Source organism: Cyanistes caeruleus, chromosome 25 (assembly GCF_971803275.1).
Source record: "Cyanistes caeruleus chromosome 25, bCyaCae1.hap1.1, whole genome shotgun sequence".
Taxonomy (NCBI): Eukaryota; Metazoa; Chordata; class Aves; order Passeriformes; family Paridae; genus Cyanistes; species Cyanistes caeruleus.
In genome coordinates, this window is record NC_141725.1 from 6,375,356 (window position 1) to 6,400,329 (window position 24,974).

At 41.9% G+C, this 24,974-nt stretch overlaps 4 protein-coding genes across 16 annotated transcripts; 3 read left to right on the forward strand and 1 right to left on the reverse strand.

The window, feature by feature from the left end:
- The first annotated feature begins 141 nt into the window (after positions 1-141).
- RAB8A (RAB8A, member RAS oncogene family) lies at positions 142-7,823 on the forward strand. Of its 4 annotated transcripts, none has more exons than XM_023942781.2 (9): positions 142-316; positions 658-718; positions 951-1,011; positions 1,374-1,451; positions 1,871-1,960; positions 2,599-2,664; positions 3,016-3,066; positions 7,142-7,223; positions 7,380-7,823. In XM_023942781.2, exons 1-9 carry the CDS (start codon positions 157-159, stop codon positions 7,382-7,384), a joined length of 654 nt encoding a protein of 217 aa, XP_023798549.1. In that variant the 5' UTR covers positions 142-156; the 3' UTR covers positions 7,385-7,823. The 4 variants fall into 4 exon arrangements, with proteins under 4 accessions (XP_023798549.1, XP_023798550.1, XP_023798547.1 ...); XM_086862936.1 differs by having other exon boundaries at positions 157-316; positions 3,967-7,223; XM_023942782.2 differs by lacking the exon at positions 7,142-7,223 and having other exon boundaries at positions 7,380-7,473.
- CIB3 (calcium and integrin binding family member 3) lies at positions 853-15,406 on the reverse strand. 10 transcript variants are annotated; one of them, XM_086862940.1, is made up of 7 exons: positions 11,638-15,403; positions 11,287-11,321; positions 10,390-10,501; positions 9,892-10,039; positions 8,955-9,150; positions 8,318-8,453; positions 5,501-5,641 (listed from the first exon to the last, which is right to left on the reverse strand). In XM_086862940.1, exons 1-6 carry the CDS (start codon positions 11,686-11,688, stop codon positions 8,432-8,434), a joined length of 564 nt encoding a protein of 187 aa, XP_086719066.1. In that variant the 5' UTR covers positions 11,689-15,403; the 3' UTR covers positions 5,501-5,641; positions 8,318-8,431. The 10 variants fall into 10 exon arrangements, with proteins under 10 accessions (XP_086719068.1, XP_086719063.1, XP_086719072.1 ...); XM_086862943.1 differs by having other exon boundaries at positions 10,131-10,501; positions 11,638-13,532; XM_086862937.1 differs by lacking the exon at positions 8,318-8,453 and having other exon boundaries at positions 883-5,641; positions 11,638-15,406.
- On the forward strand, positions 13,525-14,901 carry FAM32A (family with sequence similarity 32 member A). The gene is made up of 4 exons (XM_023943005.2): positions 13,525-13,650; positions 13,744-13,882; positions 13,976-14,029; positions 14,198-14,901. The coding sequence occupies exons 1-4, from the start codon at positions 13,574-13,576 to the stop codon at positions 14,264-14,266; spliced, it is 339 nt and encodes a 112-aa protein (XP_023798773.1). The 5' UTR covers positions 13,525-13,573; the 3' UTR covers positions 14,267-14,901.
- Positions 14,198-24,243, forward strand: AP1M1 (adaptor related protein complex 1 subunit mu 1). Its single transcript, XM_023943004.2, has 12 exons — positions 14,198-15,515; positions 16,053-16,209; positions 16,548-16,615; positions 17,161-17,291; positions 17,438-17,585; positions 17,947-18,073; positions 18,778-18,920; positions 19,649-19,720; positions 20,003-20,161; positions 20,766-20,891; positions 21,095-21,170; positions 22,115-24,243. The coding sequence occupies exons 1-12, from the start codon at positions 15,474-15,476 to the stop codon at positions 22,135-22,137; spliced, it is 1,272 nt and encodes a 423-aa protein (XP_023798772.1). The 5' UTR covers positions 14,198-15,473; the 3' UTR covers positions 22,138-24,243.
- Positions 24,244-24,974: the final 731 nt, after the last annotated feature.

Sequence of the window (24,974 nt, forward strand, 5' to 3'; positions counted from 1 at the left end):
TCACGGGGTGACGTCACTACGCCTCGCCTATCCGCAACAGGAAATGACGGACACCGGCGGTGGGGCCGACAGCCAATCGTAGCGCCACTTACACTTGCGTCAAGGCCTCCTGCCAATGGCGTGCCGGCTCCGTGCGCTCTCCGCCGGGCTCGGCCAATGAGCGTGTGGCGGGCGGGGCCGGTGCCCACCAACATGGCGAAGACCTACGATTACCTGTTCAAGCTGCTGCTGATCGGCGACTCGGGCGTGGGCAAGACCTGTGCCCTGTTCCGCTTCTCCGAGGACGCCTTCAACGCCACCTTCATCTCCACCATCGGTGAGCGCCGGCCGCGGCCGCGCCTCGCTGCGCTCCGTACCGGCCCGCCCGGGGGTCCCGCGGGGAGGCGGCGGCTTGTCCCGTTCGGGGCTTTGGCTTCGGCTACCGCAGCTCCGGCCTCGGGTCCCCGTTCCGGAGGGGCGGATTCGCTGCCATAGTGGGGGGCTCCGTACGGGGTCCGTCAGGGGCTGCTCCATCCGGCCCCGCAGCCCCTGGGAGCCGGCCGGTGCTGGGGAGCGGCGGGGAGGGAGCACCGAGGACGTGAAACTCAGCAGCGTAATTGAAGGGAAAGCCCCCCTTTCGGCAGGACCTGTGACTAAAGTAATGGATTCTCCTTTCAGGTATCGACTTTAAAATTAGAACGATAGAGCTCGATGGCAAGAGAATCAAACTGCAGATCTGGTAAGGCTTTTCTGTTGCAGCGAGCGTCTAATAGCTGGGGCTCTGTGGTGTGCGTGGGGATGTGTTAGGTTTTTATCTAGTTATGCTGTTCAGTAGTTTATGGTATCTTAGAGCCCAAAAGATAGTTCTAGTGCTCTGGAGACTGGTTCAAATTTATTTCAATCTTTTGGTAGTGTAAAATGGAGGTAATGTGGAGGTGCTTTGTGTGAGCCCCATGTTCTGTCTGTTGCAGGGACACAGCTGGGCAGGAGCGATTCCGAACCATCACAACCGCCTACTACAGGGGAGCCATGGTAGGAGCAAATTGGTGATCCTGTGACAGGGGTCGTGATAAACCCACTGGTGGGTCAGGTCACCTGGGTCTGATGTGGAATACTCACAGCTGACCCTCTCCCAGCGTGGTGGTCTGCCAGGCTGGACACTCACAGCTGTGCTCCTGCTCCAAGTGGTGCTGGAGCTGTGCTGGGATGATGTGGGACTTTGGAAAGGCAGCTTCCTCCATGCTTCACTCTATGAATACAGGTCCCACACACCAATCTCACTGCCAATAAATGGGAACCAGTTATTAAAAATAGCCACTGTTGATTTGCTCCTCTCTGTTATGGATAAAGCTTTAACTCCTGCTGAAACAACCTTTCTCTTTCTTTACCTTTAGGGCATTATGTTAGTGTATGACATCACCAATGAAAAGTCTTTTGAAAATATTCGGAACTGGGTGAGGAATATTGAAGAGGTAATTTCTCCCTTTACTTATTACTGACTGTTAAAGGTGTGATTTCTTCCTCTGAAAGTAACTGAAGCTTAATTGCTTCAGAAGCTTTGCATTTCATCATGTGCTGCGGGGTACGTGGAAGGTAAGTGGGATGAAAATCAGTAATAGCTTCTGGAACGCCTTGGCTGATAGTGATTTGTTGTGAGGGCTGTAGCCCCTGTACTTTTGGGTGCACCTAATGTGACGGTGTCCTGCACAACAATTGATCCAAGAGCTGCCATGGTGCAGTCACCGCACATGCTGGGATGAGGGGTTGGAGGAGCCTAGAAATCTGTGCAAGATTCTCAGGACTGTCTTGGGTACTCAGTGGGTGCCTCATCTGTCTGGCAATGTTTATCTACAAAAGCCAAGCCCAAGTCTCTGGTCTGTGTTTGTCTCAGCACGCCTCTCCAGATGTTGAAAAAATGATCCTGGGGAACAAATGTGATGCAAATGACAAAAGACAAGTCTCTAGAGAGCAAGGGGAGAAGGTAAGTGCTGTGGCTTCAATGTATTTTGACTTGGGCTTTTCAGAGTCTAAGAGCTGCACTGATGAATGCACGCTGCCATGGTACCACAGTGGTGCTCCTGAGTGGAATGACAGAACATTCCCCAAACTGTCATAGCAGTGCTTTTCCACACTGTGATTAAAAGCAGAACCTGTGTCAAGGATTCTTGTCAATTACCTAACAGATGGCAAGGCAAGGAGTGTGACTTTTCTAAAAGGATGCTAGAGTTGGACATGGAGGAAATGTCTGTTTTGGCTGAAAGCTGCTGAGACAGAGGTAGATGGGATTGTCTTTTCTGATGTCAGAAGGTTTTTTTGCAGAGGCTTTTTTGCACTGTGGTTGTTATGAGACTGACAAGCTATCTATGCAAGAAACAAATGAAAGAGTGCAAGTTAAAACGTGTGCAGAGTGAAGAGCACAAAGAAAAAGAGCAGAGCAAAGCCAGTGATAACAGATGCCAATTGCAGTGAGATTTAGTTTCTAATTTTTGCTAATTGTTCTGCGTGAGTAAATCCCCAGCTCCAATGACTGGTGGTAGCAGGGACAGATGCTGTGCCCAGGATTGTGTTTGGAGCTGTTCCTGTAATTGTTCAACTAATGTGCAATCTGCTTTTGTTCAGCTTGCAGCAAGTTTTGGGATTAAATTCATGGAGACCAGTGCAAAAGCAAATATAAACATAGAGAATGTAAGTACTGATGCCTTTCTCTTGTATTTTTTGTCCTCTTTGTGCAAACCAGCAGTGTGGACAGTTGCCCATCCTGGTACGATGCAGAACTCCATTGCTGGGTACCACAGATGAGTTGTTAAGCACTTGCTGCAGCACAGACCCTGGCTGGGGGTGGCAGTGTGGCTTTGTGACTCAGGAAGGAAGATTGTGGAGCTAGAGAAGGAACATTAAAACCTGGAGCAGAGGGAAAAATACTGAAAGCCTAGCGTTCTTGTGTAGTATGTCAAAACTTGGGAAGGTAGCTTATTGCTAAACAAAACTGTTAGAAAACATTTATTTTGTAACACTAAACTGTTTGACTTGTCACAGGCATTTTTCACTCTTGCAAGAGATATCAAAGCAAAAATGGACAAGAAGTTGGTGAGTTACTTTGATTTTGTCCATGCTGGGTTTAAATAAGAAAAAAAAGCAAACAAAAAACCACATTGCAAGAACTGTTTCACAGTGTATAAAAAATGTATCATAGTCTCTTACATGAAAGATCATTGAAAGTTCTAGAAATGTATCCTTAGTTTGTCAGGCTCTGACATTGGTTGTCTTCTGCATTTCAGGAGTTAGCTGCAATGGTTGAGATTTTCTAAATAAAATTATCTGTTATTTGTTTAATAAAAGTCAGGCGGGGGGTAGAGCAGTTTATGATACTTCTCACTCTTGCAGTCTGAAATCCACATGTATTAGAGATAGAGGAGGCACACATTATACTTCAGGGTAGAAGCTTCAAACCGTTTAAGAATAGGTAAAGAATTAATAGTTTTGGATAATCTTTGCGCAAATATCCTGAGTAACAATTGGGTTGTCTTTCTACAACAAGTAAATGCACAGTGATGTTGGATTGTTCCTTTAGGAATATGAAATGAAGCTAATGAGGGTTCTTTCTACTCTTACTGGTAATTCCACCTTCATGTGACGAGATATGAACTGATGCAGTGGGATATTTTGTGTCTTGCTGATGATTCCTAGGCCTTTCAACAAGAGCCAGACACGCTCTGTAATTTATTTGTTTTTAATCTCAGTTGTCTTTGAGTTGGTGGAAGCTGAGGCATAAGCACAGTGTGAGCTGCTTGAAGCCAAAAGCTGCAGATGCAGTTCTCTGGTTTTCTATCATGGCTGGTGTAAGGCACAGATAAATGAGTGAAGTATCTTATTGATTGTGGGAAAAGTTTTTGTGTATGTTAGGCTTGGTTCAGCAGAATGGTCAAATGAAGTATGGATGGGAGAATCTGCTGAGTATAAATAACTGGGTATTCTTTCCATCTTCAGGAAGGCAATAGCCCACAAGGCAGCAACCAGGGAGTCAAAATCACACAAGACCAGCAAAAGAAAAGCAGCTTTTTCCGATGTGTTCTTCTGTGAGGGACACGGCCTTAATCTGAGCTGGACTGTGCCTGTGCTAAGTGAGGTTTCCTCTTTCCATGGACTTAGTGCTCCTAGCATACCTTGTCACTTTGTGACCATCTGAATAAGAAATGCTTTATTTTGGTAATTGTCTGACTCTTCAGTTTTGGAGATGAAACAAGTTTATTTTTGTCAGATTGCCACTGGGTATGTGTATTGTCTAGCAGAGGAAGAACAGATACACATGTGAGATGCAGCACCATTGCTGACAGACTTCCATCTTCATTCGTATCTGTCATGTATCCAGTTTAGAAAGATGAAGTTATGATCAAAATAAGAAACTTAAATGCCACTGTTAATGAAGTACAGGTGTGATATGTGGTATATGTGCATATCCAGTGTGTAGCTGTACACAGAACAGTGGCGTGAGACCATCCCAGAAATGCACCAAGGTGAGCAGTGCAGGCTGATGCTTTTGCAGGAGTGGTACAAGGGAGCTTTCTGCAGCTCCACCTCTTTACTACTACAGAGAAACTTCTTTATCTCCTTTATCAGTTGTGTTACTCTAGACAATCCACAAGTACGATTGAAGTTTTAAAAAATTCTCCTCAAAAGAATCTCTATTTTTTTTAAAAAAAGAATGTGTGTTGTAAATAGAATGGGTCCTTACCATTGCTAATTCATCCATATTAGACTTAACTGTGCTTAATTAAGTACTCCAGACATTCAGATGTGTTTAACAGGAGCTGATGGCTACACTGAGTCCTGTACAGATGATCTGTCATCTGTTCTTGGAGAACCAGGGTCAAGCAGGGACACTTACACAAAATCTGTCACCTTAGAATGGGTAGCTTTACCACTCTCCAGCTGGAAATGACTCTAGACCTATCATGACACAGTAGGTAGTTTTAAATCATGACAAGGAAACATATTGCACTGCTCCCATTTGTGTGTTCCCAAGCACACTTGCTCAGATATGCAAATAAATGTTGCACATCAGAACACTTTATGAAAAGAGAGTTTATCTCTTAGACTGAGACTGGCCTTGCTGCTGTGTGTTAGTCACTGCAGCTGTCAGGCAGCAACAGCCTGTTCACAGGACATGTCAGTGCACATTCTTCCCCAGAAGCAGTCTGTTAGTCATTCCCAGAAACCCAGTCCAGTGTATTCTGATGTGTGAAATACAAGAGCCAGGCACAGCTCCTCAGTGGGTGGTTGCTCCCAGGTCAGGGGCTGTGAGCCTGCCTCTGGCTTAGACTGACAAAAGGAGGCAGTAAGAGCATCAGCTTCCGAGGCTGCTGTCATCACTGGATTGCAGTGATGGTGTACCTGCCTCCAGTGAACACACTAGCTGTGTACTGCAGCTCGCTGGAACTGAAACATGCTTTGTTTACATTATCAACTGCACTTAAGGGTAAAATTAAAGTTGATTTTGAAGTTATTGAATTTACTCACCAGCTTTGTTTTCTTTTGTTTGTGGTATTGAACTCTGGGCCTCAGAGTAGCACCTAGTAAGTGCTGCTGTAGTTAGATATCTGTTGGAGTCACAATTAAACTGTATAAATCTTCAGCATGCAATTGGGCCCAACAGGAATGTGGCCTGTTTTAAAATGGAAAAAGATTTCACTGTGTAAGTTTATAAAAATGCATTTTTAGATGCATTTAGATGATCTCTGTCCTGATTAAAGCTTTCCTCTAACCAGAACCTTATGATGGTTTGATTTTTTTGTTTACTTGTGGCTTTTTAGCATGAGGACTTGATGAACGTGCCCTGTAGTGGATTGACACACTGATGTATTTGTAGGATAAAACCATGTTAAGTTACTGAAGAGGCTTCTAGACAGTGTGTGCTTCAGAGTGTAGTTAACACAGACCACAGACTGGACAAGCAGCACCCCTATCTTGAGCTAAGGAGTTTTTTAAAGAGTTTGTGTGTGCTTCAAGAAATGATTGAGGCACAGCTGGGGTGGTGATAAGACTGGCTAGATTTCCTACATCACTGTAACCATTTGCTTCTGGCTTAGTAATAACTGTGGATTGTCTTGCATCTGTCTTGTGCTTTATACAGCCAGATGTTGAGCCAGATTTATTTTCCAGAGAGACTGGAAAAATTGGCGTTTTATCTGACTTGATAGCATGGGTCTGCCATGATACTGGTTCTTGCTTGTGGACTGTATCAATAACTGATCTCAAGATGGGAAAGCAAACCATATTCATTTACAAGTGGGTAAAATATGAAGGATAGTATTGTGATTTTTCACTCTCTAAATCTGAAGTTACTCTTGCATTCAGAATTATTTGTAGTGAATACCTTCTGTTTAAACTTACGCTGGTTGTTGCATGTGATTATGTGCCTAATTATAACATTATTTCCTTTGAAATGGTTGGGTTTACGAACAACAACATTATTGCTTGATCTCAGGAAGTCTCATACAGTTACTGTGACTACAGTCATCACTGTACTTCTGGATATGAAGGCTCTACACAGACATGAAATCTGTAAGCAATGTGAAACCTAAAATTCAAGTGTAAGAGGAAAAGGTTAAAGACACTGCAGTGCGCTTGGGCTTAGCTATGTGTCACTAAACACAGGCGTTAAATCTAAGAGAAGTGCAGTTTGGTTCCATCACATCATTCAATTACTTTATTGTGTTTATTAAATATGAATGTAAAGAAAAATGCAATTGTCAGAGAGGTACTGTGTAGATACATAGAAAAATCTACTTGTGTCTAAGCTTTCTTCAAGTATAGAGGAAAAAAGATCGGAAATTGGGTACAAAATCTGTAAAACTGGGGCACTGAAGGAATTGAAACTAACTGTGCTTACTACTCATTCTCAGTGTCTAAATAGCACTAAAATGTCAGGTAATCGATTAACATCTGTTTTGTAGAGAAACAAACCCATTTTTTAGCATGTTCTCAAATTCCCTTATATTATTGAGTATCATGGAATCCTGTGGTTGATTTTATTATTGAGGCAGGTTGCAGTATTTTGCATAGTCGTCACTCCTTGGGGTGGAGACCTGTCAGTCTGTCAATAAGTGGTGGAGCTGTTGTTCTAACGCTTAACACTGATGTTGTCTGTGTCCTGTACTGACAGGCACAGCCCAAGTTTCCTGACATCAGAACCTTATGCCAGCATCAGACTTCCAGCCTCAGATTTATAAATCCTATGGATTATTGTAAGTCTCTTTACTGCTGCTGAAAATTATTTGGTCTCTCCTTTCATATGAGATGCTGATATGCACAAGCAGCTGTGTGAGGATGGGCTCCTTTGTACTTGTAGAAGTTGTGGGGCTTGGGGAAGAATGATGACTAATTTGTGTCTTCATTTCTAGCTTAATTAAAGATCTGTTCAAAAGAACGTGAATGGTAACTGCAGTCTGAGTGTTCCAGGCTGCCTTATTACCTGACCCATCCTTCACTGATCCCTGGAGGTTTTGTGGTTAATAAAGGTAACTGGCTGGTTAACTGGTCACTCCAGCCTTTCTGCAGGAATCATCTGCTCTACATTGAGTGTGAGTTGGGACTTACAGCTTTGTTTTGAAGGGAGTTTAATGCATCCCAAGATTTGTAAAAATAACTGTAAATTGTATTTTTGAATGATCACTTTTGGCTGCCACCCTTTCCACATTACAACTGCTTTCTTAAACACTTCTCATTGATTTTCATATTTGTATTAAAACAAAACTTGTTTATTACAGTATGTCTGTTTTTACTCTCTTGTACAGGACCCTGAACACTGCATAAATAAACTTCTTTTGAAAAGAGAATTTTGCAAACTTAAGTTTTCAGTCCTTTTCATTATTAGTATATAGGCACCCTGGTGGGTGTGGAAAATAGGGATTTCTGAAAATGAAAAAGAGGGACAGGACCTGGGGTAGACTCTTGTCTCTAAACTATGCTGACTTTTTCATTGTTAATCCTGCACTGTGGGAGAATACTTAAGGAATTGATTCACTGGACCAGTTATTAAGACCATAAATAACCATAGGAGTTACTTACGTTTTTGAAACTAAACGGATTTTTTTGCTGGTTAAGGTGTTTTTAGGTGAATTTTTAGAGGTTATAGCTTGATACAAGTTCCTTTACTACCTGGTGGTGTGTGAACTTTAAAAAAAATACTCCCCTTCTGGCTGCCCAGGCCAGGTTTGCTCTACCTGATGATAGGGAATGGACATTTTGCTAAATTACAGGGAAATCCTGATGAAGAGCTTAAAAGGGACAATTCATTAAGGACATAAATGAAAGACACTTCTCTGGCTGGTTCAAGTACCAGAAATTGTCCACTTTGGCCCTCTCATCTTGTGCTTTCATGGTTGGTAATCTCAGGTGAAGTAAGAGTTGTTGGAAGTCCCAGAAGAGTTCCCGTCCCCATGGTCAACTAGATTCAGATTCGAATATGAAAGGTGCTGTTAAAAAAAGGAAATCATGACCACTTATGTATCACTCTGTTTGAAGTATTTACTACAATTAATTGTAGGTCTCTGTGATAAATTGGAAACTTTATTTGTCAAAGCATTTCCCTAGACTGGGTACATTAAATAAATGCAAGATTTGAGTGCTGTTTTGTGTAAGATGTGCATCAGAAACCACATTAACGCTGTATTAAGCATTGAATGAGCAAATCTCATGCATTTGCCAATGCAGCCTGAGTGCTAATACTAAATTTTTAAGTTACAAGTACCTTCTATCATGTAAAAAGCACTTTGGAAGTTCAAAAGCAAGTCAAGAAGCCTCCAGGCTTTTTCAAGCACCTGTTTTTGAAGTGTTTGCAGTGGGCAGCTCTTACTAGAACCTGCCAGGGAAGAGTGGTGATCTGCAAATGCTGAGGAGATGTAAGCACATACTTCAGAGGCTTCTGACAAGGAAACTAAGAGAATTTTGTTTTAGAAATTAAAAGCAAGTATTACCTGAGGAAATCTGGAGCTCGTATGATCATATGCTGAAAGTCTGCCAAGGACAGCTTGCCATCGTTGTCCACATCGGCCTCGTAAATCACCTTTTCACACACAAGGCTGACTTCTTCTGGGGTCAGTTCATTTCGGGTTAATTTGTTGACAGTTTTCTCCAGATCTGATTTGCATATGTAATCATCATTGTTGAAGTCTGACAAAGGAGACAAAGTTAATTTAAAGTGACAAAAGTCTGCATTTTGCATGGCTCTTTGCCAAGACCCAGTAGAAGGGTTTGGTTTCCAGGCTGTGATGAATTTTTTTCAGTAGAACTCTCAAATCAGAAATTAAGTTACCTCTATCTACTTGTAAAAGAAATGAGTTACAAAATAAAAAAATCTCAATTTCTCCTTTTCATACATAAGTGTAACAACTGTAAGTAGTTTAATGGCTAAACATAGCCTAGCCATCATTAAATTATTCCAGCAAGATTGTGTGGGTTTGATATATTGTTTGTCTTTAGCTGATCATAAAGAAAGTAACTGTAAATGGTAGTTTAAAAAAAATACCTTTACATTTGTTCTTGGAGAAAAAAGCCTGCAGTGTGCTTCCCTGCCTGCCCCTCCCAATTCACCCTACAGATTCGTAGGCAGCCAAATCCCCTGTACCGTACTTTTCCAAGCAGCCCCTCAGACAGAAATATTCCTTAATGTTTATCAGCTCTTGACAACTGCAGATAATTTCAAGTTGTAAATTTCAAGCAAATCTTAATACCAAATAAATTAGAGACAAAAGGATAAAGAAAGCCAGAAGTTTTTAGAAGAGGGAGAACAAACATTCAAGTGCTACTAAAAGAAATGGTAACTAGAAATCATTATGGTGACAAAGTGAGGATTTTGCAGCCCTACATGAAGCTGCAGGATTTCCCTGCTTACTTTTTACACATCTTACTCACCATAAATTTTAAAAGCGTAATAAGCTTTCAAGTCTCTGGGAGCCATTTCACTTAACACAGAAAACATGTCCAAAAAATCATCTAAAGTCATATTGCCGTCTCCATGCTCTGAGAACACTTCTGCTATCCGCTGGCGGAATGGGTTGTCCTGGGAAACAGAGCAAGGGAAGGTCATCCTTACTAGCATTTATTTCAGTGCAGGTAAGGCAAGTGGAGTGAGATTACTTTTGTTGAATCACCTTTTCGGCAAATTTTCCCTTTTCAGCCTTTAAATTCTTATCTAATGCTGTATCAGAAGCAGACACAGCCACACCCCTGTTCAACCTTTGTGCTGTTTTAGGGTGTTTTCTGGGAATTACTAGAAGCTTCCAGAAAGACTTCTGACTTTGATAGTCCATATTTATTTCTATGTCAGCCTCCCAGCAATTAGTCCTGGATGAATTATTCAGAAAGGGTAGATGAAACTGAAATGTGTCACTCGAGTCGTGTGCTCGGTACCTTGAGCTCTGGCATGCTGCCGATGAGCTCGTAGGGGAGTGTCACGGCTGGTTTGTCGGAGTAGTCAAGGGGAACAAGCTGTGGGGCCAGATCTCGGTACCTGTAAAACAGCCTGAGACAGAGAGAAAGGCTTGTTGGCTGAACAGGCTCTTCAGACTTTTGAGAACAAGGTGTTTTGCTTTTCCACCTAATTTTTCACACTTCGCATGCATTACCAGATGGAGATCAGTCATTAACAGTTTTTATTGGAAAAAACAAGCAACATAGTGTAACTGGTGAAAAGTACACAAAACTTCTTTATAGAGCTGTTAGGTGAAAATGCTTACACAGGACATGCAGCCAAACCCTTATGAGAGGAAAACATGTTCATGTTTTCGAGTGAGGACTCTCAGTCCCTGAACAGAATCCTGATCCTGCCTTTATCAGATCCTTTGGCCAAAGATTAAATGGGAAGTTCAGTGAGGCACATGAAGACTTGGGGGAAAATGCATCTTAGAGCAGCAGTATAATCATTTACAAGAAAACTTGACACAATCATAGAAGTTTTCCTAAACCACCAAAGTATTCCAGAGAATAACAGTACACTTTGAATCATCTGTCTGAAAACCATATGAGAGAACTGTGGATGTTCCTGCCACTAAGACATAATTCATTGCACTTATTTCTAATAAATAAAGAGGGACTAGTACATGAATACAAAATTTAGAATTCTGACTCAGTTTAGGATAGGGTTTGTAAATGAAAAAAGCCAACAAAAATGCTCAGATTGCCCCAAGGTATCACTTTGAGTAAATTCATTTAAAAATTATTTTTGAACTACTCTACCCCACCCCACATGTAACTTGCCTTTACAGCAATCTCTGTCCTTTACTCACAACATGCATGCAGAAGACTCACCTCAGAATTTCTTTCCTTGTGAAAAATGTGCAGTCCTATGAAATTAGAAAAGGTATAACACATAATGACAGTTTTTAGCATACATAGGTCCAAACTTTTCCCATGCAATCACTTAAATGAAGTTATACCGTAGTGTATGTGTAAGCACTAAAGATTTCTTTTTGGCATACAATTAGGAGTATTTTATAATCCTTCTTTCTGATGTAAAAATCAAACTATGTTACTAAAATCCTTGCTGCAATTCAGTACTTCTACTTATTAATTTTTAAAAGGTGTTGTTTTAAAAAACCCAACAACACCTTTGCCATTATTCAATGTCCTGTCCAAACAGCCATTTAGTTTGCTTTATACCTGATATGCATCCAGTTGCTCTTGAGTGAAAATGGTTTGCTTGTTGCCCATTTTGAGCTGGGAAAACTGACTCTTGTCAGTTCTTTCCTCAAAGGCACCTTTATAGGTCGTCTGGATATTCAGTTATTAAAAGCTGCAACAATGAGGCTCAGGTACAGCAGAGGATCAGGTAACCAACTTCTACAGGCTGCAAAGTATCAGAACAGGAGCATTTCATCAAATCTTTAGTCTGGCTGCTTGCGGCTCTTATCCAGCAGCATTCACCCATCTCTTGTGTGCATCACAAAGTCTCGGGTTACAGGATTTAGCCAAATAAATAATAGCTGCTTGTTAGTGCCCTTCAGCTTCAGGTGGACCCAGTGGATCCTGCTTTTTCATGCTTTCACCTGATGTGGCGAATTTACTGAAAAGTGTTAGTAGTGTTTTCCTTCTTTAAAATTTAACACCAAACGAGGGAAATTTGGTAGCCCCTCCTCCTTTCCTTTTCACTTTTCATAATAAAGGGTCAGAATTGTAAAAAATAGGGAAAAGCCCTTTTAGATCGTGGAGTGCAACCATTAATGCAGCAGTGACAAGGTCACCACTATGCCATGTCCCCAAGTGCCACATACACATGTTTTCTGAACACTTCCAGGGATGGTGACTTCATCACTGTCCTGGCCAGCCTGTGCCAGTATTTTCCCTTAATGAACATTGTTATAAAACAGTAATGCTGATGGTAGTTTATACTGGAGGTAGTACCCATAAAGTCTGCTTGCTCCCTTTCTTCAGCATCATCTGCTGATGTATCCTACTGCTAATAAATGGTTATTAGCATGACATCCATCCATACTGATACATATATGGCCTTTACACTGAAAAGATGTGTGAGTGTACAGTTCATACATGTGAACAGAAATGTGATGCTACAGGCTGTATAAAAGATGAAAAACAGAGAAAAAAGAAGGAGGCACTAGCTGCACCGTATGTAGCAGGCTGCTTTTTCATTAATCTGTAAAGTCTCTATTTCTGGGTCACTGGTTCCCTCTGGCTGGTGGAAAACCTGTTCCTTGGGCAGGCTTGCTCCTCAGGGCATCTTCACATAGGAAAAGCTATCTGGAATGGTTCTGTTCGGGGTGCAACAAGAAGCGTGGGGAGGGATGCGGCTGGTTTCTCCTGGTGTAGGTCCAGGTCTGCCTGGACCTCTGGGTGTTCTCAAGGCTAATCAGTCCTGTTGTCTTCAAAAGCAGATTTACTATGTGGTGTGCAACAAGCCAATAACACACTTGAGAGAAATATTATTTGCACAAGCCTGGATGCTTGTTAGGTTTCCACAAATCCCAACACACCCCACTGGGCTTTCCATGCTATTATTTACAGCAGTTCAGAGTTGGTGTTTTTCCAAGGTCAACCCCTCTATTAAGATTATTTAGTAATTTCCATACAAATTAGCCAATCCCCAGCTAACTTCTCCACATGCAATGGGGAAGGGTCTGCACCCAAGCAGGGCCTTTTCAACCCTTAGACATGATCTTAAGTATTATAATGAAGATAGTTCAGCTGCAGGATATACAGACCTTGAGTCCTTTGCCAAATTATCAATGTATACATACACATACATCAACATTTTGATTTACTATATCCCTAAAGCTTGTTAGTTCCCGTAACTAAGGGCTGCTGTCTTTCCTCTCGTTAGGTCTCCTTTCTTGCTGATTCGGTTTGAAAGTATACAAAGAGTTTACATTAAAAACATTCTCATTTAAAAGAATCTTGATATATTCCACATTTTGCAAGTCACGCTTCGGTTCCTCTCACGGAGATACCTCCGGACTGGGCTCGCTGCCGGTTCCCCTCACGGCGGGGCGGGCGGGGCTCGAGCGCGGTTCCCGGCCCAGAGGCGCTCCGGCCGCGCTGCTGCGGCGGTGCCGGCAGGGGTCGCGGGCGGGGCCGTTCCGCCATGGCGGATTACGAGGCGGTGCAGCGCGGTCCACTGCGGCTCAAGGGCAGCGGGGGAGCCCTGGGGGCCGGCAAGCGGTGAGTGGGGTCGGGGGGAACCAGGGGAGAACGGGGGGCGGTAAGGAGGGGACACATAGCCCGGGGTTGAGCGCTGACCGGGTGCTCCCGCAGGAAGAAGAAGAAGGCGAAAGACAAGGCCCAGATCCTGGAGCAGATCGTGAGCAGCAAGAAGCAAGAGGAGGAGAAGAAGCGTGGGCTGGACAAGCGGACTCCGGCGCAGGTGGCCTACGAGAAGATGCAGGAGAAGCGGGTAAGGCTTTAAAAAACCCAGTCAACCCTCGGGCGCGGCCGCTGGGGGGGCTGCGAGTGCCGGGAGTAACCGGCCCTTCTGTGTCTCCTGCAGCAAATGGAACGGATCCTGAAGAAAGCGTCGAAAACCCACAAGCAGCGAGTGGAGGTGAGCAAAACTTCAAAACAAACTTCCCGAGTTCCTCAGGCCAGCGTGTGTTTATTGTTGGGTTGAAGAAACTGTTTCACCTTATGAAACACAATCAGAGACGCAGGAAGTCTTATGGTTCAACTTGGTGATGTCAGCACCCGTTTTCTTTCTCTTTCCCTCCCCCAGGACTTCAACAGGCACTTGGATACTCTGACTGAGCATTACGACATTCCCAAAGTCAGCTGGACTAAATGACCGGGCTGCTTTTCACGGCTCTGGAGCGGGAGTTGTGTTTTGTTTGTATCAAGCACGGTTGCCATGAAAATGTCTTTTCTCCATATTGTCTAATACATCTTCTGAGCTTTTATGACTTTATACTGTCTTACTTTATAATTTTGTTTTTCAAAACCGGACATCCCGCAATGTCTCCTCTGCGCTGAGGAGCTCTGGATTACATCGATGCAGAGGGTTGTTTTTTTCGTGTTTATAGTGAGATTAATTACTGTGAGCCAGATGGAAAGCATTCCTTTATTTCTTTGGTTTTAACAGTTCTCCCATTTTAAAGGGAAGAGTCTGACAGTCTCACATTTAAGTTTCTCTTCTAAGTTATGTGAATTGTACAATTACTTTCTATCAAATTCTGTCAGAGGCCATGTTGCAAAACGTGAAATATATAAAATTGTCTTACAAAAGGATGTTCTTTGATATTTGATCTCTGTATACTTTGAATCCTAATGAGCAAGAGGAGAGGTCTAATACATGAAATAGCAGCCAACAAGCTCTATGTCCAAGTTTTGGTAGCTGATGTGCCGGATTTTCTGGAATCCCACCGAGCACCCAGGCTTGTGCGATTCTGAAATAAATAATCAGTGTGTCTCTCGAGTGTATAATGACTGTCTTGCTGTGCACCGGGTACTGAATCCGATTTTTTTGGAAAACAGTATAATTTCTGTCTTGAGCTCTTTCAGAGTGGTCTGCTGCAATTTGTAACTTCGATGTAACTTATTAAAACGCTGCCTTCGTGCCTTTTTTGGCGCTGATATACGTATAAAATCGGGGCAGTGAGCTGAGCAAAGTTTGTGTGTGGAGTTTTGGAAGCGCCAAACCCGCCTTTACGATTCTTAACCCCTCTGAGGGATGACGTGTATTTGATGTTCGAAACCCTAACGCGCCGCTTAAATCGGAATATTGTTCTTAACCCGAATTAGGTTCCGCCGCGGGCGCCATTGAGCCCTGGGTGCTTAGTGTGTGCCCGGCGCCCCACCTCACCCTGGACGGGCCGTGCCAGCGCTACGGGGACAGTCCTGGGGGTAAAAAGCACGGCGGTACTATTTAACTCGAGTCTGCTCGCCGTGTCCTTCCGCCGCACCGCGCGTATCGCTGCGCGCAGCCGCCGGTTCCGGCTCGTGACGTCACTTCCCGCGGAAGCGGAAGGCGGGCGGGACGCGGCCCGGCCGCGGCGATGTCGGCCAGCGCTGTCTATGTCCTGGACCTGAAGGGAAAGGTGAGGCCCGGCCGCGGGGGGGTCGGCGGGGCAGGCGCGGAGCTGGGGCTTCCGCGCCTCTCTGAAGGTTTCGGGGGCCGCGTTACCTTCCCCGGCACCGCCTTGTTGTCAGCCCTGGATTAGCCGAGCGGGGACAGGGGAGTTGTCGCCTGTAGCCCCTCGCCGGTAGAGATGTTGAGTGAAGCGGCATCCCTGGGGTGATTAATCTCTACCCTTTTTGTAGCTGCTTTGCCTCAGGGGAGTTGCGTATATTCCTATCCTAAAATCATTGTTAGAGCGTGAGCAATAACAGGGGAAGGATAGGTCTGGAAAATATTAATACATGACTTTGCAATTAAATACAGTTATTTGCGTTCTAATCGGCATAGTATTTTGGCATTGAGATTTGCACTTACAAATGCAGAGAGGTTGGAGGAAAGCTGGATGACTTTAAAGGGGCCTTTCAGGCATTTGCACGTCTTGCATGATAACGGCCTCATTAAAGAGAAAAAAATAAGTGAAAGAGAATATACAAGGATTTGGTTGCTTTCTTTATAGGTTCTTATCTGTCGGAATTATCGTGGAGATGTGGACATGTCAGAGGTGGAACATTTTATGCCAATCCTTATGGAAAAGGAAGAAGAGGGGACTCTTTCTCCTATTTTAGCACATGGAGGAGTTCGTTTCATGTGGATTAAACATAACAACCTGTACCGTATCCTTTATGCTACAGATGTGTTGACATGCCAAGGGTTGCTGTTTGTTTGGGGTTTTTTTAATAATGTCAAAATGCAAGTTGGAGCATGGGTGAAATGGCATAAAGAGGACATAATCAGTAAAGATGATTGTATTAAATAAATTTTTTTTTCTGCTTTACATAGTGTAATATGCACGAGCAGCATAAGGTCCAGAGAAGTGTTTTTATGAATTTTACTCTAGTTAAAAGCTAGTGCATGATTCTTCTAGGCAACTCTAATTGCCTAAAATCAGATTTTTTAAAATGCACTTAGTAAACTTTTTTTAAACTGCACGCTCCTGAACATCCTTTATCAGTCGTTGCAACTTCTAAGAAAAATGCTTGTGTATCACTGGTGTTTTCATTTTTATATAAAGTAGTTCAGGTGAGTATATTTCAGAAGTAACCTTTGTGGTTTTTTCTGTTTCAATAGAAGTGCATAGTACTGTCACATTTTTTAAGAATTTCAATAATAGAATTTTTACTTTATATTTGATTATTTTGTAGAGCTATCTCCTTAAACACTAATAAGGGCACTGATATGTTGTAGCTGTGTAGGCAGAGAATGGGGCACAGTGCTGTAAGGAGTTACACAAGACCTGAGCACATGGAGGAGATTGTGAATTGGTGTGAATCTATGTGTCGTGCCTCACACAAGTCTTGTGTTTGGTTCATCTGTATCTAGTGTGAAAAATATTTTCTCCAGATTAAATATTTTTCATAATAGTTTTTTCTAGAATTCTCTGTATGTGTTTTAATTGTGGTGGATTTCCTGGGGCTGATCTGAGCAGAATGCCATTTTGGAAGTATGGGATTTAGGTTGGAACTTTAGAAGATTATTATTTTAGATGCAAGAACACCTTCTGTATGTGCTGTGCTTCCGCAGTTAATGTCCTTCTTTTCCCTCTCCCTCCTGTTGTTGCATTTCAGGTTTTTTCTGAATATTTCAAGGAGTTGGAAGAAGAGAGCATTAGGGATAATTTTGTTATTATTTATGAGTTGTTAGATGAGCTTATGGATTTTGGTTATCCACAAACCACTGATAGCAAAATTTTACAAGAGTAAGTATCACTCTGCATCACTTATAGCGACAAAGCCCTTGGAATGTTTTGAGCCTTTTTCCATAGGCAAACAAATGTTTTGGTGTGTTCTGATTATCAAAAATATTAATTTTCTTTTTATCCATGCCAATTCTATGGTTGTGAAGGTACATCACTCAGGAAGGCCACAAACTTGAAACTGGAGCCCCACGCCCACCTGCCACTGTTACAAACGCTGTTTCATGGAGATCAGAAGGGATAAAATACAGGAAAAACGAGGTGTTCCTGGATGTCATAGAGTCCGTTAACCTTTTGGTGGGTATCTTGTACTTCTGTGTGAGAATTGTAGTAGGAAGGGTTATAAAGGGGCTTTTTGTATGAAAACCTGCAATAAAAAAGTCTGACTGTGGATGGTGTGCTGTGGCACTCAAAGCAGTGTAATCATTAAGTTCCCCCAAGGAAATCCTGTACAAATAACGCTTTAAGTGTGTGTATTGCTGATTTTTGGATATGTCCTTTCTTCCTCTCTGTGCCTTCATGTCCCTGATCTAATTCACTCTACTGGATCAATTCCTCAAACGAAAGACTCAGGGTATAGGAATAGGGTGGGAGTGTTTCTTGATGTCACAACACACCACATCAGAGATGCCTTACCTTCCTCTTCATCTTTGTTCAGGTCAGTGCCAATGGAAACGTATTACGGAGTGAGATAGTTGGATCCATTAAAATGAGAGTCTTCCTCTCAGGAATGCCAGAGCTGCGCCTTGGGTTGAATGACAAAGTTCTCTTTGATAATACAGGCCGTGAGTGCTGCAGTATCGTGATAATCATGACAGATGCTGTCTGGAGTCTTGAGTTTTGGGATACTTGGGTAGCATTGTAATCACATAATCATGAAGGATGGAAAAGCCCTCTAAAATCATGACGTCCAACTGCTGACCAACACCACCATGTTCACCACTAACCCATGTCCCCAGGTGCCACGTCCACAGTCCTTTTGAACACTTCCAGGGGTGGTGACCCCACCAGTGCCTAGGGCAACCTGTGCCAGTGCATGACTATCCTTTCAGTGAAGAAATTTTCCCAAATATAGCCAAAACCTCCAGTGGTACAATTTGAGGCCATTTTCTCTTGTCCTGGGAGCAGAGCCTGACCCTCACCTGGCTCCATCCTCCTGCCAGGGAGTTGTGGAGGGTGAGAAGGCTCCCCCTGAGCCCCCTCTTCTCCAGGGTTGAGTCCCCACAGCTCCCTCAGCTGCTCCTAGTGCTCCAGCCCCTTCCCCAGCTCCGTTTCCTTTTCTGGACACTCTTCAGCCCCTCAATGTTTTCCTTGTGAGGGGCCCAAAACTGATCCCAGGATTCAAGGTGTCTCAGCAGTGCCCAGCACAGCGGGACAGTTGCTGCCCATATCCTGGAAAGTTGGCTAAAAGGGAGGAATCTCAGCAGGCAGCAGCTGTGCTGTGGTGAGACTTGTCCACAGTTTGTGTGACCTGTGTGTTTTCTACTAGGTGGGAAAAGTAAATCAGTAGAACTGGAAGATGTGAAGTTCCACCAGTGTGTTCGTCTCTCTCGCTTTGAGAATGACAGGACAATCTCCTTCATTCCACCTGACGGAGAATTTGAGCTCATGTCTTATCGCCTCAATACCCACGTGAGTCTGGATGTTTACCTTTTTAAAATGAGAATGGTTTACATTGTAGCCACAATGGCTTTTCCTTCCATTTTTTTTTTCCTTAAAACATGGGCAACACATGGGTTTTCAAGTCAACTGTTAATAGCAAAACTTGGTGCTTGCTCGTGGACAATGAAGAAAGTTTAGACTTAACTTTGCAATAAGTCTCTATTGTCAACTTCTCTTGAAACTGTTTTTGAAATACTCTGTCTATGTTTTTAATCTAATTACATAATGTCAGTGTAACAATTCATTGTACTTGTTAACAACAGTATTTATGTCACTTAGTTTTATTGGAGTATGCCAACCATGGTGTTAAAGATGGCCTTCATTTCAGAAAAGTCAAAAAATTCGGTCTAGAGAAGGTCTATAGCAAAGAAATAGTTCAGTCCCTAGTATGTTAAACTACCAAATATTTTCTAATGCAAGTATTTGTTATTAGGGATTAATCTGAGACATACATTTTTAAGCCTATAATTCTTGTACGTTTGCTTATTGGTATAGCAATGCTTGCTCATTTGAATAATTATTTCTTATAAAACCACAATTCTGTCATTTTGAACACCCCAGACTGCATTTTCTGTGTGGTTTTACTGAGTGTAGTTTTATGGGAAAGCAACATTTTAGTGACTTTGTGTAAAAAGTAAACAACATTTTAGTGACTTTGAGTAAAACTCAGAGCTGTGATGTGATTTTTTCCCCACCAGGTAAAACCCCTGATCTGGATTGAGTCTGTGATTGAGAAACATTCCCACAGCCGCATTGAGTACATGATCAAGGTCAGATATCCTTAAATAGTTATGGCTAATTTTAGTCTTCTTTTGTTTGTTTTCAAAGCATGATGAGAAGTATATGCATTTTTGTAGAAGTATTCAGTATTTCTGTGGGACTTGGATACTTTTGAAGACTTCATTTGTAAGTTAGGATCTCAGTTTCTGTTCTGGTTCTCAGGTTGCAGATTGGGGTGCAGGGGAGCTATGCGTCTCACAGCTCTCTGAGCTTGACAGCATCTTGGAAGTAGTTAGACCCTGATTTTCTGCTTTATTTTTTGTCTTCTTTAGGCAAAGAGTCAATTTAAGCGTAGATCAACTGCCAACAATGTGGAGATTCACATCCCAGTTCCAAATGATGCAGACTCGCCAAAGTTTAAAACCACTGTTGGAAGTGTCAAATGGGTTCCAGAGAATAGTGAAATTGTCTGGTCCATTAAATCTTTTCCAGTAAGTGTTATTTTTTTACTCTTACCACTCAAGAGTGTAATAATTACTTACTAATATTTCATTCACATTTTGACCCTGCCTAAAGCAAATTCTGTCGCTATCAGACAATTAGCAGTGAACTCTTGCTCTTTTTCCATGGATTAAAGATTGGAACTTGCTAATGGATGTTGTTTATATTTGTTTCACTTGGTTATTTTTTCAGAACCTGGGTAGAGAGCAGATTTTTGAGTGATGTCTCTGGGTGGTGTAATCCTTGGCCTGGCTTTAGCAGCAGCTGTTTGAGTTTTGTCAGGCTCTACTTCTTGGGTGGTTCCATGAGCTCAATCCTATGCTATTGGTGTGATAGTGCAGCTGTGTGTCACTATTTAATCTGAATTTTTGAGTATGATGCTGGAAGAAAATTAATTATGCCTTAGGCTGGATCCACATATTTTTATTTAAAAAAAGGGATTTTTGAAATAAAAACACATCCCTTTGAAGCCCTGGAGAAGAGCTGGAATAAATAGTGGAGTTCAGCAGTTTGACATTAAGAAAATTACATGTATCATTGCAATTTTTTATTACTTTTTTGTTTAAGAAAAAAAAAAATTCCCTTTTTGGGTAGGGTGGAAAAGAATACCTGATGAGAGCTCACTTTGGACTTCCAAGTGTTGAAGCTGAAGACAAGGAAGGAAAACCTCCCATTAGCGTAAAGTTTGAGATTCCGTATTTCACCACTTCAGGAATCCAGGTTAGTGACTGAAAACAGAAATACTGATAAATTCACATGCTGGTCTCTAACTTGTGAGGTGTCTCTCATCTTGGTGATTCCTGTTAAGTTTTATCCATAAGACAGATTTTTACCCATAAAGGTGCAGGGTTTTTTGCTTTTCTTTTTGCTAAATGCTGCTTGGCCAACATGGGAGACTATAGCTTACAGATCTTTCTTTCCAGGTGCGTTACTTAAAGATAATTGAGAAGAGTGGCTACCAGGCTTTGCCCTGGGTCAGATACATCACCCAGAATGGAGGTGAGAGGAAGGGAATATTTTGTTTCTCCAGAATACACCTACAAATTGAAGCTCATATATTTTAGCATGGAACTCTCTGGTTTAGATACACATTAGATTAAGCTACACTGTTTCTTTTCTAGTGCCCTTTTTGGTGTCCTAGTGAAAGACCCAATGGGGTAGAGTGGTAATGCTGTTCAAGTATTTTCTAATTGAGCTGGAATTTGGTAAATTTAAGAACAAACATCATTAGCAGTATGCTCACACATACCATTCTGCCAGCTTTAAAATGTATAAAACACTGTCTAGTACAAAATACTAGTTTTTTAGCAAGCAAAAATGGTGGGGTTTGGTTCCCTTGGGGTTTTTTGTTGCTGTAATGGTGGTGTCATTTTGGGTTCATTGTGTTCTGTGGGGTTTTTTGTTTGTTCATTTATTTTTTTCTAATTAATTTTTTTCTGGCATTTAAGCATGACTACCCATAATTGCCTTTATCTCTTTAGAGCTCATTCTCATTGTCATTCTAAACAAAGATTAAGTTTATTTTATAGAATTGTTGAATCCCGGACTGGTTTGGATGGGAAGGGACCTTAAAGCTAATCCAGTTCCACCTCTGCCATGGGCAAGGACACCTTCCACTATTTCAGGCTGCTCCCAGCCCCGTCCAACCCAGCCTTGGACACTTCTAGGGAAGGAGCATCCATGGCTTCCCTGGGCAACCTGTGCCAGGACCTCACCCCTCTCACAGAAAAGAATTTATTCCTAATATCCCATCTGACCCTTCCCTCCTTCAGTTGAAGGCTATTCCCCCTCTCAGTGTTTTGTTGATATTTGAATATTCTTGCATTAATATATATTTATATAAGAATGCATTTTATCACTTTATCCCAACTTGCTGCTCTGCTTTACTCCTTTTAATGAGACAAATTACTAAAATTGGGTTTTTGTTTTTTTCCCCTTTACAGACTACCAGCTCCGAACACAGTAAAACACCTCACAGGCACCACAGACAACAAACCTTCAGGCCTAGAATGCATTTGCAGAAGCTTCTGTGGTCTGAGAGCTGTGAATGTTGTTGCCAAGGGTCTCGTTTCTGCAATCTTGGATTGACAGAAGAAAGATCAGAAATTTATTGATTTCAATAATGTGTTTGAGCTTTTGAACCATTAGTATTGATTGTGTGCATATTTATTTCATTGATAGAACATGCTGATCTTGCTGCTAAATGCTAATTACATTAGGAGTAGCAGTTACATTGAGGAGCCAGGAATCCAAAATGAACCTTGGGAATGTCTTGTCAATGCCTTGTCCATTACAGTCGCAGAGTTTCTAGTATATGTATCTTAGGATCCCTAAAGTTATTGGCAGCATTGTGCTACAAATTAGGGAGATGATTGTGCAATTAAATGACTGCTAAACACTTCGTTGTATTTAGCCCAAGGTTTTTTGTTTTTTGGTTTTTTTTTCTGGGCAGTTGGGTGCCTTAACTCATTCATAGCTCTGTTAACTTAAAAAAATTACAGAATATGAGTTGAAGTTATCTGAAGTTAAAACATACTGATAGGTTTTTTTGCATGGTTTCAAAGGAATTAATCTGAGAGAACAACTTCAAGTGAAAGGTTTGGAAACAAAAATAGGGGTTTGTTAAAGACTAAGTTAACTGAGAGCAAGAGATGACAGGAGTAAATGTCTGTGGGAGAGTCTCTGGAAACAGGATTGCTGGCTTCAGTCAGTCAAAGTGCAGATGAAAGCGTTCCAACCTTGTGACATGCCAGGGCCTGGAAACCCTCTGCCAACTGACCAGTATTTGACAGAATTTTTTAAATTTCTGTTCATCAAATAAGTTCTCAATTGTAATATGTAGGCATAAAGCCTTAGGTTAGGTATTAAAAGACCGAAACACTTCTAGAGGTGATGTAATTTGGTAGGAAGATTGGGAGTTTATTACTATTTTTCCAGATAATAGTAATATACTCCAAGCTCTTCCTGGAAGTTACTGTATAATAAGAGGTTGACAAAAATACAGTTGCCATCTTTCTTCCAGCTTGCCTTTTGTGTTAATTTAGAGCAAATACTTCCCCTTTTTGCTATAGTTTGCTAGAATTATTTAACTTCATTTACCCTAAGGAGAAATGTTTTCTTTCTCAGTCTTTTCTCCTTCTAAGCAGTTATTACTGTATCTTCCTGGCAGAATGAATAACAGTTCACAATGTTATTCTTAAAGGTGTTATTTTTTTTACATGCCATTTCATTTTTTTCTGAGAAGCTACAGTTGGCATGGGTGTACATAGGGTTACATAGGCACATAGTTATTTTGCATTTTGGTGAGGGTTTTTTCTGGGAAAATTGTGACGGTTATCAGTATTTTCTTTACACAACTTTTAGGATGTTTTCGGTTGAATTTAGTACAGTTGAGAGGTGCTAAATGTAAACCATCAAAACCTAAATATCTATGTGATGTGATGTGATAATACCCTGTGTGCAAAATTCTCCACTGATGGGAGAGTCCAGGAGTGTCCAGAAAGAATGAGAAGGTCTTTTATTCACTGTCCTCACTGAATCCTTGTAGACTGTATATAGATACACCTGTGTACAATTAGCCAAAAGTCAGTAAACTCCCCCAAGCTGCAGCTGCTGTGACAGTGCAGAAGATACGCCTCAGGAAATCTAATGTCTGGTGGTGTTCAGCAACAACCAGACACCGTTTTCAGCAACCCTGGGTGTGGACAGGTGTATTCTGACTCTGTTTGTCACCCAACGAGCTTGATGTTGAAACAAAAGCATCTTGTTCAAGATTTCAGTTCCACTACTCATTTTCATTTGAACAGTTAAGCTTATGACTGGACTAAAACTTTTTATATTAAAACTGTAACTGGTTGACAAATCACTTTCTGCTGACTTTATTTTTCCAAGTGTTTGCTCTAATTATGCCTGTAAAATGTGACTCTCCATAGCTTTATTTTCCTCTTGAAGTTTGGATCTTGTGGACCAGAACCATGTTTTCTCCTATTTTGTTACAGTTTGACTGTTTTGATGATGGAGCATCAGCCGTGCTTGTCCAGAAGGTAATAAAAGGCAAAAAGCCCTCTTTGAATCAGTTGTACTTCGCCTGATTCTTTTCAGTTTGATCTACACCAGGTAGTAGCCTCTAATCTCAGAGTATGCTCAGCTTTTCTAATGTGAGACGTAGATAAGTGGAACAAAACTTTATAAAAGCAGGAAGTACTGATATTCCTGATTTATGTACCAAATTCTGAACAAATTTTCACTTCTCTATTCTCTGCAAAATCTACCCACGCACCATAAAATTAGTGGTCAGAAAGCAAAATGCCCCCCTCTGCTTTTCATCAGTTCATTGTTACAATGTGGGTGCCAGTGTAGGCACAGGCAGAAAGACAGAAACAAGGGATGGTGTTCCAGCACTTACCTTGTACAAGGAGTGCAGGTTTAGATGGGACACTGACAAGAAGCTTCCCTGTGAGTGATGAGGCCCTGGCACAAGGTCCCCAGGGAAGCTGTGGCTTCCCCTGGATCCCTGGAAGTGTCCAAGGCCCAGTCAGACAGGGCTTGAAGCAACCTGGGATAGTGGAAGGTGTCCCATTTAGACTGAGAGAGGCTGTAATCTCTTCCAACACAAACCAGTTTATGATCCTATGAGTAATTTTTTTCCCACAAGTTTTATTCTTAGACCAACAGCTAAATCTTTATCTCACTGGACTCTGTTTTCTGCCTAATGTGGTAAAATGTAAATGTGCTGGTTTGCCACCATGTTATAGGTAAGTGCTTAATACAAAAGATTTTTATAAGGTAATTTGTATGTTTCAG

Coding starts and splice junctions, on each gene's coding strand:
- CIB3 (XM_086862937.1), bottom strand. CDS start 11,688: ATGGGCAACAAGCAAACCATTTTCACTCAAGAGCAACTGGATGCATAT. Junction 10,502..11,286: donor ACAAGGAAAGAAATTCTGAG/GTGAGTCTTCTG, acceptor TCTCTGTCTCAG/GCTGTTTTACAGGTACCGAG. Junction 5,642..8,954: donor CGAGCTCCAGATTTCCTCAG/GTAATACTTGCT, acceptor ATTTTAAAACAG/GCCACATTCCTGTTGGGCCC.
- FAM32A (XM_023943005.2), top strand. CDS start 13,574: ATGGCGGATTACGAGGCGGTGCAGCGCGGTCCACTGCGGCTCAAGGGC. Junction 13,651..13,743: donor GCCCTGGGGGCCGGCAAGCG/GTGAGTGGGGTC, acceptor GTGCTCCCGCAG/GAAGAAGAAGAAGGCGAAAG. Junction 13,883..13,975: donor AGAAGATGCAGGAGAAGCGG/GTAAGGCTTTAA, acceptor TGTCTCCTGCAG/CAAATGGAACGGATCCTGAA.
- RAB8A (XM_023942779.2), top strand. CDS start 157: ATGAGCGTGTGGCGGGCGGGGCCGGTGCCCACCAACATGGCGAAGACC. Junction 1,452..1,870: donor GGGTGAGGAATATTGAAGAG/GTAATTTCTCCC, acceptor TGTTTGTCTCAG/CACGCCTCTCCAGATGTTGA. Junction 2,665..3,015: donor CAAATATAAACATAGAGAAT/GTAAGTACTGAT, acceptor GACTTGTCACAG/GCATTTTTCACTCTTGCAAG.
- AP1M1 (XM_023943004.2), top strand. CDS start 15,474: ATGTCGGCCAGCGCTGTCTATGTCCTGGACCTGAAGGGAAAG. Junction 20,162..20,765: donor GGTCCATTAAATCTTTTCCA/GTAAGTGTTATT, acceptor CTTTTTGGGTAG/GGTGGAAAAGAATACCTGAT. Junction 21,171..22,114: donor ATACATCACCCAGAATGGAG/GTGAGAGGAAGG, acceptor TCCCCTTTACAG/ACTACCAGCTCCGAACACAG.